Raw genomic sequence first — 14,262 nt, 5'->3', positions numbered from 1 at the left:
ACAAAATTTGTTTCTGAAATCCCAATTAGTGGGATTTGAGAAACAAACTTTTCAGGAATTCATCACCTTTGGGTATTTGTATGGTGGGTAGGGATGGGCGAATTTGACCCGTTTCGTCAAAAAAAAAAAAAATCGCCACCTGTGAAATGTCGCCAACGCCCATTAAAGTTTATGGATGTCAAAAAAATTTTGATGCACAACCCCATACAAGTCTATGGGTGTCATTTTTTCGGTGAAACAGGTGAAAAAATTCGCCCATCCCTAATGGTGGGTAAATGTTGTTGTTGTGCTTGAGATGGATGCAATGTCCCTGACTTGCTGAAGGGCTCCAAAGAGACTTGTTTGTCTGAGAATATTTGGGTTTCGAAACAGTTCAGTGGAGTTGTGTCTGGACTGCATTTCGCATCTGGAGTTCATATTGGGCTGATTTATTCAGTGAATCAATAATTCTAGATAATTACATTTTGGATGTATTTAGTAGGGGCTCTCTTTTTTTCTAATTCATTTGTTTAGTTGTTTGCACTAACTGGCTCGGAGAAGGTTTAGAACTGAAATGAATAAACGCTCAAAATTAAATGGCAAATACCAAACTTCTGACGTTGGTCATTGTGTTTCAGTTGTCTGGCTGTTTTCTCTTCCTTCTTGTAATGGTTCTTTGGGGGTGATGTAAATAATGGGGATCATAGAGTTTGCTAAGTTTTGCCAAACCTTATACGCTTGGACTGTGGAACATATGTCCAAAATAATGTCAAGTTTGTTACACATGTAGAGAAGAATTAGCACAAGTATATAGTAAATCTACAAGGTCCTTGGTTACCAGACTCTTACAAAGTAGAAAATAGACAATAACAAAAACTATTATTCTGAATGAATTATATAACGTATCTATATTTGTTGGGCATTCTCTTGATAGTGTGGATTGTAGATATGATGAATGGAACAAAAGGGCTGAGCTATTGTTCCATTTGTTGCAGCTCACGGAAGGTATGTAGAAAATGGGACACTGATTGGTTGAGCTTTACCCCTGCATATTAGTTCTTTCTCACATCTCCTTAGGAGTCCAAATGTTGATCAACCCTATAACACTGAAGATCCACAAAGGATCACTAACCTTCTTGATTGCCATCTTTGTATACCTTTGTTGCATGTTGTGAGCTACTTAAGTACAGTAAAAGCATCTGTCTGAGCAGAACTTCACTGACCATTTTCAACCATATCAACATGACATTGCTTAATGTTTGGTCATAATGGCCCACTATTCCAATAAGACTGATCTGATCGAACAATAAATGTGTGATGACGGTGTTTGTGGTTAATGGACAAACAGGTTTGTAGCTTTTGCCAAAGGCCTATATTACCTCTCTGCATATCTTGCCAAACTGAGCACAGAGCATTTGTCTAACATTCAGGTAATATGGCCAGATTACCCTTTTCCCACATTTCTTCTTATTATTATTTTTAAAGGGATACTGTCATGGGAATGTTTTTTTCCAAAACACATCAAGTTGATAGTGCTACTCCAGCAGAATTCTGAACTGAAATCCGTTTCTCAAAAGAGCAAACAGATTTTTTTATATTCAATTTTGAAATCTGACATGGGCCTAGACATATTTTCAGTTTCCCAGCTGCCCCAAGTTATGGGACTTGTGCTCTGATAAACTTCAGTGACTCTTTACTGCTGTACTGCAAGTTGGAGTGATATCACCCCTCCCTTTCCCCCCAGCAGCCCATCAGCAGAACAATGCTGCCCCTAATTTACATATGCAAATTAGTATTCTGATTCGGTTCGGCCGGGCAGAAGGATTCGGCTGAATCCTGCTGAAAAAGGCTGAATCCTGGCCGAATCCCAAACCGAATCCTGGATTCGGTGCATCGCTATTAAGAACAGCACTCAATAGTAAAATCCAGGTCCCACTGCGACACATTCAGTTACATTGAGTAGGAGAAACAACAGCCTGTCAGAAAGCAGTTCCATCCTAAAGTGCTGGCTCTTTCTGAAAGCACATGACCAGGCAAAATGACCTGAGATGCACCTAAACACCAATATTACAACTAAAAAAAATACACTTGCTGGTTCAGGAATTAAATTTTATATTGCAGAGTGAATTATTTGCAGTGTAAACAGTGTAATTTAGAAATAAAAAATACATCATAAAAATCATGACAGAATCCCTTGAAGGATAGACACCATTCTTGCAGCGAAACCCTCTCTGTATAAGAAGTGACTGTTAAAGTCATTTGATGCATGGGGTCAGATAAACCCTGGCAGGAGCTAAAACTGTTACAGAAAATAAAGGGGAGAGCGGCTTTTCTTTTCAGACAAATGAAATGTGCTCAAAGCTGGATTTACTTCTCTCCAACAAGTATGAGATGCTGGGATAGTTGGAAACATTTTACTTTGTGCAAGAACACATTGCCTAAAGAGAATTTCATTGTTAAAATGTAGTATTTATATTTCAACATAAAGAGATATAAATCACAGAATTGAATAGAATCCACCCAATGCCCAGACTCAGTACAGTCTAATCAGATAATCAGTTCTGTTACTGGACCTACACTTGGATTGTATTATCTCTTAATATATTACATTTACTGTCGATAGCTCAGAGGCGAGACAAGGACAAACCATTATGTGTTTTGTGTCTGGCTTGGCACTCATCTGTGCTACTCTATTGTACTATAGAAATTTATAGAAAGCCAATTTGTCAGGATTGACTCGTTTTATAAAAGATATTAATGAATAATTGTATTCATTGTCTGTTCAAGGATGATATATATATATATATATATATATATATATATATATATATATATATATATATATATATATATATAGTCAAATACAAGAGGTCCTCTGCACTCAACCCATTATCAATATATATAAAACAGACATTTTGTGCATACTGCTACTGAAAAATGCCTTACCCTTTAAACAACACAGGGATTGTTAGTCCATATATTGCAATATATTAAAGCTGGCCAACTACGTCAAAGTCATCCCATATCTGGCCAGTCCTACGCTTAATTTTCATCTGATTCATTAAGAATTCAATTGCTTCATTATACATTTTACAAAGGGACTAAGTTTTACCTGCAACTTACTAGCTGCTTTCAAAGTAAAACTCCCAAACTTGGCTGCCCTTTTATTAGACACCAGTGGGATCACCTGACTATAGCTGGGAAGGGTGGGAGCTACAACATGGAGCTGGTCACTGCTCCTGTATAACTATAACAATTATTTATATATATTGACAGTTTACTTGTGCCTACAATTATAAAGCCTACTACAAATCAAGAGCAGGGAATTATAACTACATTAGACAGTAAGGAGTGAGTCGAAAACTGTTTGCATTTGCATACCTACTTGGAACTCAGGGGGCCTCTGGGGTAGGAATAGTTTCCACAACCACAGTATAAATCCTTTTGTGATATCATACCGGTATCCATTCCAGTTTTCTGCATTAAAATATAAATGGCTCCAATTCAGTCCTTATAACTCCCGAGCACAGAAACCATTCCGCGGGACACTTTGGTATGCTTTCAAAAGATAATTTATTTTCACAAAATATTTTATGCTACAATAACTTATCATAGTACAAACAATGGTGAAGTATTCTTGTTTAGATTCAGATTCACATTTTGGTGACAAAAGCCTTAGGGACCAAAGGGACCAGAGCAGAGAATTTGAACCATAACCCTAGTCCTCCGAACTCTTCCAGCTAGAACCTTAAATGCTCAAGATGTGTCAATCAAATGGCAAAATCCCCAGATTCCACATTATGTCCATGAGAGGCTTAGTTAATGATTGCTCTCTTGGAAGCTGAAGGACTTAAAGTGCTAGAGACTGCACCAAGAATCCATTGTCAGAATTATAGCCCATAATTACCACCTCTGCAACGGGAGCGATGGAGAACGCTCTTACTGTAGCTCATGATAACTGGGACCACACATGTCTAGACCCTTTCTTACAATGTACATATGGATACGGACAGGAATCAATTAATATTGGATACTTCATCAGTTTATACAGTCAACCCACTTTCTTGTAAAGTCACTGAACTAGGAATGTAGGGAGAAAGAAAATATGAAATATACATATACATATATACAGTTTAGAATATTTCCATATGAAATTATTTAAAAGTTTTTGTAAAAGAATTGTGACCATGAAAGAAAAACCCACCAGTCACGGAGATCCGCAATATGAATACGAAAACGACAATGTACAATATGCGCGTGGTCATTAAGGCACTGGAGATAATGCACTGCAGGCAGATAAACAGGGAATCACCATTGATGTGCTGCCATGATGGGGTATTAGGGTGATTATACAACCCATCAGTTTCAGCCGGTATGTCCCTTTTAGGGTTACAGCATGCTTGGGGCTTTGATTGGTGCTACAAAAAGTTTTGATCTCGATGTTAAAGGTGGCAATAAATGGCCTGGTCTGGCATAATCTCTGACCAATTGGGCTGAATGGACAGAAGGTATACAAGGGGCCACATAATAAAGCTGCCCACTCTAGGGGGCTGATTCACTTAAGGTCGAATATCGAGGGTTAATTAACCCTCGATATTCGACTAGGAATCAAAATCCTTCGACTTCGAATATCGAAGTCGAAGGATTTAGCGCAAATACTGCGATCGTACGATCGAAGGATTATTCCTTCGATCGAACGATTAAATCCTTCGAATCGAACGATTCGAAGGATTTTAATCCAACGATCGAAGGAATATCCTTCGATCAAAAAAACTTAGGAAAGCCTATGGGGACCTTCCCCATAGGCTAACATTGACTTCGGTAGCTTTTAGCTGCCGAAGTAGGGGGTCGAAGTTTTTTTAAAGAGACAGTACTTCGACTATCGAATGGTCGAATAGTCGAACGATTTTTACTTCGAATCCTTCGATTTGAAGTCGTAGTCGAAGGTCGAAGTAGCCCATTCGATGGTCGAAGTAGCCCAAAAAATACTTCGAAATTCGAAGTTTTTTTACTTTGAATCCTTCACTCGAATTTAGTGAATTGGCCCCTAAATGTTTGTGCACTGTGGCTCCTCATACCTTTCTCACCTGAATGACATGGTGCATCAACAGATGAACTTTTCAAACCTGCCCAATCCACATACTGTGGGCATTGGCTGGGATCAGTGAGCCACAATTCATGCACAGATAGTGCTTTGTTTTATACAACTGTATCTGTGGGTGAATTACCACCCTAAAGATCACTTACAGTTGGCTTGAGTGGAAGTTTGGTGAATACTTAGGGGGTTATTTATTAAAGTCAGAATAATAAAAACTCCAAAACTTTTTTTTTACTATAAAATCCAAATTTTAGTGGAAAAAAAAAGAAAATTTTTGGGGATTTATTAAAGCCTGATGCTGCAAAAAGTCAGAATCTGAGAATCTGGCATCTCAAACCTGGCGAAGTCAATGGGAGAGCTCCCTGTCCTATTTGAAAGTTTCTGTGGTCTGTGCTGGAATTAGGCCAAAAATCTGAAAAATTCTGGCTTTTTGGGGAAAAGCACGAAAAATCAAGTAGTTTGGGTTTTCGCTTGATTTTATTGAGTTTGTCCCCAATCCGATTAAATTGTGCTTTTTTTTTTTTAATAATAAATAAGGTCTAATTGTGGATTCTAGTTTGTTCTGACCATTTTGTTATTTAAATACTTATTTAAATAAAAATTTGGATTTTGATAAATAATACATCACTATTTAGAAATGAAAAAGCTTCCATTGACTTCTGTGGGAAACCAACAATTGTCGTCATTGGTGCTTTGATCACAAGTGCCAATCCAAATGCCTCATGTTCTGCAGCCCATTAAAGGGTAGTATTCATTTTTTTTTTTTTTAACCAATGAAAAGTGAAATATCTCGATGACTTTGCTACAGGGAACACAGAAGTAACTACAACCAGCCTCCTTTAAATAATGACGCCCAGGCACTACCCAACTCAACCCCTGGTTTTGTTAGAAAAATATAAGATATACAAAGCAGTATGTGCATTGGGTTCCATTTGTTATTATTTTTTAAGAACGTATTAGAATGGAACAACGCCATGTCAGACATTACTTCTGCACAAACACCCTCGATGTATTCTATGTCCCCTATAGTCTTCTGAAAACATCTCAGAATGGGGTTCTACAAAAGAAACATATTCTTCTGCCCCCGATGCACCTTATTAATATTTATCTCAATACGAATAAGCTTGTGGCTCTGTATTCCAGAACCGCTGCCAATTTGTTTTGTTGTGCATGGCCCTTTAAAGATTACACTGATTGTATTAATGGTTTGCCACCGAATGATATTATTATTATTATGTAAGTTTATTATGTAAGTTCTGTAACATGACTGATCCTCAACAAATATTTAAGAAGCCCAATAACCTGGCCAAGATGTCACAACTGCCACTAAATGTAATGGGACCAATCATTCATTTTGGCAATAAGACAAGATCTCACCATGATATCCTGTGGCTACAAATGCAGTAAATAGCCTGAAAGGCCTAATGACTCCATAATTCGTGCATAATCACAACTTCTAGCATGATAAACTCCGGCCTTACACATATATTTTGTCACCTTCTATAAATGTCATTTAAGCATATTCCATTCCAAATGGCCTGGTCTGGTATAATCTCTGACCATTTGGGCTGAATGGACAGAAGGTATACAAGGGGCCACATAATAAAGCTGCCCACTCTAGGGGGCTGATTCACTTAGGGTCGAATATCGAGGGTTAATTAACCCTCGATATTCGACTAGGAATCAAAATCCTTCGACTTCGAATATCGAAGTCGAAGGATTTAGCGCAAATACTGCGATCGTACGATCGAAGGATTATTCCTTCGATCGAACGATTAAATCCTTCGAATCGAACGATTCGAAGGATTTTAATCCAACGATCGAAGGAATATCCTTCGATCAAAAAAACTTAGGAAAGCCTATGGGGACCTTCCCCATAGGCTAACATTGACTTCGGTAGCTTTTAGCTGCCGAAGTAGGGGGTCGAAGTTTTTTTAAAGAGACAGTACTTCGACTATCGAATGGTCGAATAGTCGAACGATTTTTACTTCGAATCCTTCGATTTGAAGTCGTAGTCGAAGGTCGAAGTAGCCCATTCGATGGTCGAAGTAGCCCAAAAAATACTTCGAAATTCGAAGTTTTTTTACTTCGAATCCTTCACTCAAATTTAGTGAATTGGCCCCTAAATGTTTGTGCACTGTGGCTCCTCATACCTTTCTCACCTGAATGACATGGTGCATCAACAGATGAACTTTTCAAACCTGCCCAATCCACATACTGTGGGCATTGGCTGGGATCAGTGAGCCACAATTCATGCACAGATAGTGCTTTGTTTTATACAACTGTATCTGTGGGTGAATTACCACCCTAAAGATCACTTACAGTTGGCTTGAGTGGAAGTTTGGTGAATACTTAGGGGGTTATTTATTAAAGTCAGAATAATAAAAACTCCAAAACTTTTTTTTTACTATAAAATCCAAATTTTAGTGGAAAAAAAAAGAAAATTTTTGGGGATTTATTAAAGCCTGATGCTGCAAAAAGTCAGAATCTGAGAATCTGGCACCTCAAACCTGCCGAAGTCAATGGGAGAGCTCCCTGTCCTATTTGAAAGTTTCTGTGGTCTGTGCTGGAATTAGGCCAAAAATCTGAAAAATTCTGGCTTTTTGGGGAAAAGCACGAAAAATCAAGTAGTTTGGGTTTTCGCTTGATTTTATTGAGTTTGTCCCCAATCCGATTAAATTGTGCTTTTTTTTTTTTAATAATAAATAAGGTCTAATTGTGGATTCTAGTTTGTTCTGACCATTTTGTTATTTAAATACTTATTTAAATAAAAATTTGGATTTTGATAAATAATACATCACTATTTAGAAATGAAAAAGCTTCCATTGACTTCTGTGGGAAACCAACAATTGTCGTCATTGGTGCTTTGATCACAAGTGCCAATCCAAATGCCTCATGTTCTGCAGCCCATTAAAGGGTAGTATTCATTTTTTTTTTTTTTAACCAATGAAAAGTGAAATATCTCGATGACTTTGCTACAGGGAACACAGAAGTAACTACAACCAGCCTCCTTTAAATAATGACGCCCAGGCACTACCCAACTCAACCCCTGGTTTTGTTAGAAAAATATAAGATATACAAAGCAGTATGTGCATTGGGTTCCATTTGTTATTATTTTTTAAGAACGTATTAGAATGGAACAACGCCATGTCAGACATTACTTCTGCACAAACACCCTCGATGTATTCTATGTCCCCTATAGTCTTCTGAAAACATCTCAGAATGGGGTTCTACAAAAGAAACATATTCTTCTGCCCCCGATGCACCTTATTAATATTTATCTCAATATGAATAAGCTTGTGGCTCTGTATTCCAGAACCGCTGCCAATTTGTTTTGTTGTGCATGGCCCTTTAAAGATTACACTGATTGTATTAATGGTTTGCCACCGAATGATATTATTATTATTATGTAAGTTTATTATGTAAGTTCTGTAACATGACTGATCCTCAACAAATATTTAAGAAGCCCAATAACCTGGCCAAGATGTCACAACTGCCACTAAATGTAATGGGACCAATCATTCATTTTGGCAATAAGACAAGATCTCACCATGATATCCTGTGGCTACAAATGCAGTAAATAGCCTGAAAGGCCTAATGACTCCATAATTCGTGCATAATCACAACTTCTAGCATGATAAACTCCGGCCTTACACATATATTTTGTCACCTTCTATAAATGTCATTTAAGCATATTCCATACAAGTATTAGATTGTCTCCAAACTGACAGTTACTGGGCTCTTTTAATATTAATGTCAGACCTATTGAAACTCATTTTTTTATTCTCCCGTGGTAATTATGACTTTAGCATATGGCTTTGCCTGTGTAAATGCCAAAATTAAATATACAAATGTCAATGCAAATGTGACTGTAGATGACTATTAAAAATGCACGTGAGGGCACGTTATTATTGCACTTATTGCTTATTAAAGTACAGTATGGGCATTGAAGGGTGTTTTTGTCTTTTGCAAAATATGCTATTTTCTTTCAATAGACATTTATTGATTCACTACATGCAACTCAGTCTCATCAGTTCAATTCACTTCCTTTTCCGTTTTCACTCTAAAACAATAGCCTTCTTTACAGTCCAGTCCAGTTACTGTATAACCAGCACTGGGCCATGCATACAACGCTCTCTACAACCAGCCATCTTTTGTTATGGCTTTGGAATTCTGGGAGGTGGTTCTCCTATAAGTTAACTTTTGATTTGTTATAGATTGGCTAATTCTAAGTAACTTTTCAATTGGCCTTTATTTTTCTTCTTTATAGTTTTTAAATCATTTGCCTTCTACTTCTGACGCTTTCCAGCTTTCAAATGGGAGTCGATGACCCCATCTAAAAAAAATCTAAAGCTCAATTAGGCTACACATGTATTATGATTTCTACTTTTTTAATATTCAAGCCTATCCTATTCATATTCCAGTCTCTTATTGAAACCAAGGCAAGGGTAATTTGGACCCTAGCAACCAGATGCAATTGCAAACTGGAGAGTTTCTGAATAAAAAGATAAATGACTCAAAAACACAAATATAAAAAAAAATATTCTCAGAATATCACTCTCTACATCATATAAAAAGTTAATTTTAAGGTGAACAACCCCTTTAACTAGCCTGATCCTTAATCAAAAGAAGTCATTCCATTTCCCTTACATACCATATCCATGGCAATTTTATTGCCACCAACATCATCATCTTATCTGATTTTAAAACACAAAACTATGAAGCAGATTTATGGAAATTCAGATTGAATTGTTATGTTTCATTAGTTCTCTGTGCTATCAAATAGAAAGCTTTGGTCGCAGATTAATGGTACATTGTGTTAAAATTAAACCTATGATCTCCTTTTTTTAGTGAGCCTGTTTATCACAATTCAAATAAATTAAAATTTTAAACAAAGAAATTGCTCAAAAACGTGATTAAAAAAATTTGGAAAAATATTCGAGTAGCTCAAATTTTTTATTCTATTTATTCTATTCAAGAGTGGAAAATTGAAAAAAGATTGAATTAGAATAACACCTTAAAATTGCCATAGACAGCTCCAGTTGACTTCTACATAAATTAGGCAGCTTTTAGATGCTAAAGCATACTGTATAAATGTTTTGAGCTTAATACCGTACATACACGGTTTTTTACAACATAATTCAATTTCCCAATTTGTTGAAAAAGATCAAATTCAAAAGTTGATAAATCACCCCCTTAATGGCTTAAAACAGGATTTCCCATTTTGAATTTTCATGTCTGTGCATAAGTGTTGTTTTAAAGGAGAAGGAAAGACGCTTCTTGCGGCTGCGCATGAGCAGTAGATCGAAAAGCTGAACTAAAAAGTCAGCTATTTAGTTCAACTGCGCATACATCTGCCCCGGGAAATTTGAAGACAGAAGAAGACGGAAGTGGATCGCTCCGTGGTGCTCACTGTTGTAACCCCGGGGCGGTGCAGTTTTCTGCTGATAGGAGCACCGGCCCAGGGGTTTCAGGTAAGTCAATACAATCACTTGGGGGTGCCTAACATCTGGCACCCCCAAGTGCTGCAAGCCTTTCCTTCTCCTTTAAGTGCAATGGCAATGCAAGGTGCAAAGTGCCGGCACCATGTTCACAAAAATTCCACATTGTCATTTCCTTGAAATTAATACCTGCCTTAAAAGGATCTTATTTTCAGGGTTCCTTCCTCTCCTGTGTCTCTATTCACACTAAGGTTAAACGGTGTTTATCATCTTTAGTTTGGTCCCTCAGATATTTTTGGAAACATACCTGTTGACAAAAATAGATATTCTCTGCCTGTTTAGACAATATGAAGTTTCTCGTATGAAACGCCAGGCTACGGGGTCTGATAATAGTGATTACACTATATAGACAAGAATAAATCCATATACACATATATGGACAACAACATCTCCAAGGGTATTAAACAAATCTCTTTACTGTTACAGTATATACACTCTGCTCTTCTGAGAAGGTTTTTCGCTAGATGATGGAACATTGGGCCAATATCAATTCCATGAGAAAAAGTTTTTCATGCTTTATCATGTGAAAACTCATGGACGAGATTAATTTCAGGAGAAAAAACACTCCAAATTCAGTTATAGTTTTTTCCCATAGACTTCAGTGAAGTCTTCACGTGATAAACGTTTTTCTCACTGAATTGAATATGGCCCATCGTTGGAGGGATTGGCTTCCATTTATACATAAGCGGTTGGGAAATTGTGTTTCTGTTCATCTTACAGATGTTCAGTTGGGTTGAGGTCTGGGCTCTGTGCAGTAGTGATTTGCGGGTTGACACAAACCCATGACACAGGTTGACCATTGGTTGGCCGGGATTGAGTTGAGATTTAACCAATCACTGCAGGTTAGGGTTGGGTGTGGGTCAGAATGGAGAATTACCCTCCTCCTCTGTTCCCAAAGATTCTCTGTCTTGGAACCAGAGGCAGTCCCAGAAGGAGCGTAGAAAGTGAGGAGAGGTGGGTTGGGTGCGGGTCCGACAATGACAGCATTTTGTAGATTAGGGTTGGGTGCAAGTTGGGTTTAGGGTTGAGTGTAGTTATGAGTTTTTCCTGACCCGCACATCAATACAGTGCAGATCAGCAAAGTTCCTTTGATCCCATCTCAGCAAGCCTATCTTGTATGCATGGGGGCATTATTGTACTGGAAAATGAAAGGGGTCAAACTGTTGCCACAAGAAAAGAAGTATGGAACTATTAAGAATGTCATTGTATAATGTAGTGGCACCCATGCTGGCAACAATGAGAGTGGCTTAAATAGCCAATCATTATATATATATGAGTTGTCCACATACTTTTGCCCATACAGTATATGTTTAAACCCCAAACTTGTGATATTTGCAGTGTATATCATCAATTTATGAATGAAACCCTTGATTGGAAAACCAAAAACGGAAACGTCCAAAATACTGTACAATATACTGACTGGTTCAAATGGCAACATGATATCTCATGCACTTTCCAATCAGCTGCAAATATCAACTTGTTTGCAGTCCGAGCAGATTTAACTCCAGATAAAATATAAAAAGCTTTATGGCATTCATAAATTAAGGCATAACTATTGTATCTCATGCCCACGTTGTAGCTTATTTTTTATCGGCAAGGCACATATGGCAGAAGCAATTCTTACTTATCAGCTGAATATTTGTGCTGACAGATAAAATAAGTTATTTGTTCCTTTAAAAAAACAAAAAAAAAACGGATACGGCATTAAAATGTACATGTCCGGCAGCGTCCGGTATCTGAGTCCAAGACTTTGTAGATCTTGATGTTTAGCAACCAGAATATTCATCGTTCCAAAGCAGAACAGGCTTCAGAGGACTGGGACAAACTCCTGAGGGTTCCGTCGCCGGTTTATAGGCAAGTCTGAAAAACCTCAGGTTAGTATTTCTGAAGCAGCGCCACTTTAACAGTCTTCACTTCCGATATATGCGAGGATTTCTGAATGATGCAGCTGGTCGTTCCCTGCAGTTTATCTTTCCCTTGGGCAAGGTTCGTTAAGGCCATGGCTGCATTAATCTCCCTCCAGTACGTTTCATCTTTGCTGGCTCCTTCTTTATTAACTGCACTAGATTAAATGAAAAGGACACATTTCCGTTAGATTGTTCATTTTATAACAGCACTTTATTCCAACCTAGAGTGATATTTTGGGGCAATGGGGAGAAAAAGGCTTTCTGATTAGTTTCAGAAACATTCGGTTTGCATTTTTTATTATCATAATTATAATACACAAACGCTATGAATATCTTGTAAATTATATCCTTGTAAATGGTGAGTTCTGATGTCATTAGTTATAAACGGTGAGTTGTGATGTCATTTCTGTCACATGACTCACTGAAACTTGTGTATTATAATAAATAAAGTACCCCCAGTTGCAAAATATGAGGATATTAGAAGTAAGTTACCGAGGAGTTCCATGACCTGTATAAAAACTCCTCGGTAATATCCTTATAATTTACTTTATTCACTATATAAACTAAACACATTTTCAACTAAGGTTTATTGCTTAAAAAAACACAAATCTAAATATCTTAGCAAAAGAGGATAATGGTAATTTTATTATACTTCAGGGTTGGGTATATTTTTGTGTTTGTGCCTGAAACCATTGGAAGAAGTGATTCACAATTTGCGGCACAATTTGGCGACAAAAAAATCGTTGCACACATCAGAATATTCGCAAACATCAAAAATTGTTGATGCCCATTGACTTGAATGCGTTTCGTGAATCTTTCGCCGTTTGGTGAATTATATGGTAAATTTGCGGATTTGTCATTGAAGCGAAACTGCACTGATTAGCCCATCACTAATTGAAAGTATTACAACAAAGGGTGATACACTATGGACTATGGTGACAATAAAGGAATAATATATAATATGTGTATAATACTGTGAATACTAGTTTCCTGAGGGTGGTGGATAGCTAATTCGCATAAACATACAGGGGCTAATTTGAAGGAGAACTAAACCCTAAAAATGAATATGGCTAGAAATGCCATATTTTATATATGGAACTTATTGAACCAGCCTAAAAGTTCACCGTCTCTATAGCAGTAATGATGCAGGTCTTCAAAATTGTCACAGGAGTTTCCCATCTTGGATTTTGTTAGGAGTGTCTGTGAAAATCACATGCTCAGTGGGCTCTGAGCAGCTGTCGAGAAGCTAAGCTTAATTATCCAGCAGAAAATGAGGTTCACCATGTTTTGTGTACGTTGCACCCTGTCCTGCACATGAAAGAATTGCAGCAGGTCTGATCCTCCAAATTTGACTGCAGAGACCTCCCTCGGTGAATACAGCCCTGCCTTCCGTGCCAGAGGAAGAGGTGTTTTTTAAAGGGATACTGTCATGGGAAAAAAAAATCAAAATGAATCAGTTAATAGTGCTGCTCCAGCAGAATTCTGCACTGAAATCCATTTCTCAAAAGGGCAAACTGATTTTTTTATATTCAATTTTGAAATCTGACATGGGGCTAGCCATATTGTCAATTTCCCAGCTGCCCCAAGTCATGTGACTTGTGCTCTGATAAACTTCAATCACCCTTTACTGCTGTACTGCAAGTAACAAGATAGCAGCTCTCTAACACAAGATAACAGCTGCCTGGTAAATCTAAGAACAACACTCAATAGTAAAAACCCATGTCACACTGAGACACATTCAGTTACATTGAGAAGGAAAAAACAGCAGCCTGCCAGA

At 37.5% G+C, this 14,262-nt stretch overlaps 1 protein-coding gene across 3 annotated transcripts in view; it reads right to left on the bottom strand.

Moving 5' to 3' along the window:
- Positions 1-11,922: 11,922 nt before the first annotated feature.
- Positions 11,923-14,262, bottom strand: part of mkx.S (mohawk homeobox S homeolog) — a 97,983-nt gene continuing 95,643 nt past the window's right edge. Inside the window, 2 exon segments of one of the 3 annotated variants that reach the window (NM_001093360.1) lie at positions 11,923-12,640; positions 13,767-13,909. In NM_001093360.1, coding sequence (NP_001086829.1) covers positions 12,570-12,640; positions 13,767-13,909 — 214 coding nt within the window. In that variant the 3' untranslated portion in view covers positions 11,923-12,569. 3 annotated transcript variants of the gene reach the window in all.

This window comes from Xenopus laevis, chromosome 6S (genome assembly GCF_017654675.1).
Source record: "Xenopus laevis strain J_2021 chromosome 6S, Xenopus_laevis_v10.1, whole genome shotgun sequence".
Lineage (NCBI taxonomy): Eukaryota > Metazoa > Chordata > Amphibia > Anura > Pipidae > Xenopus > Xenopus laevis.
Note: the sequence above shows the minus strand (reverse complement) of the source record. Positions and strands in the feature narration are given on the sequence as shown.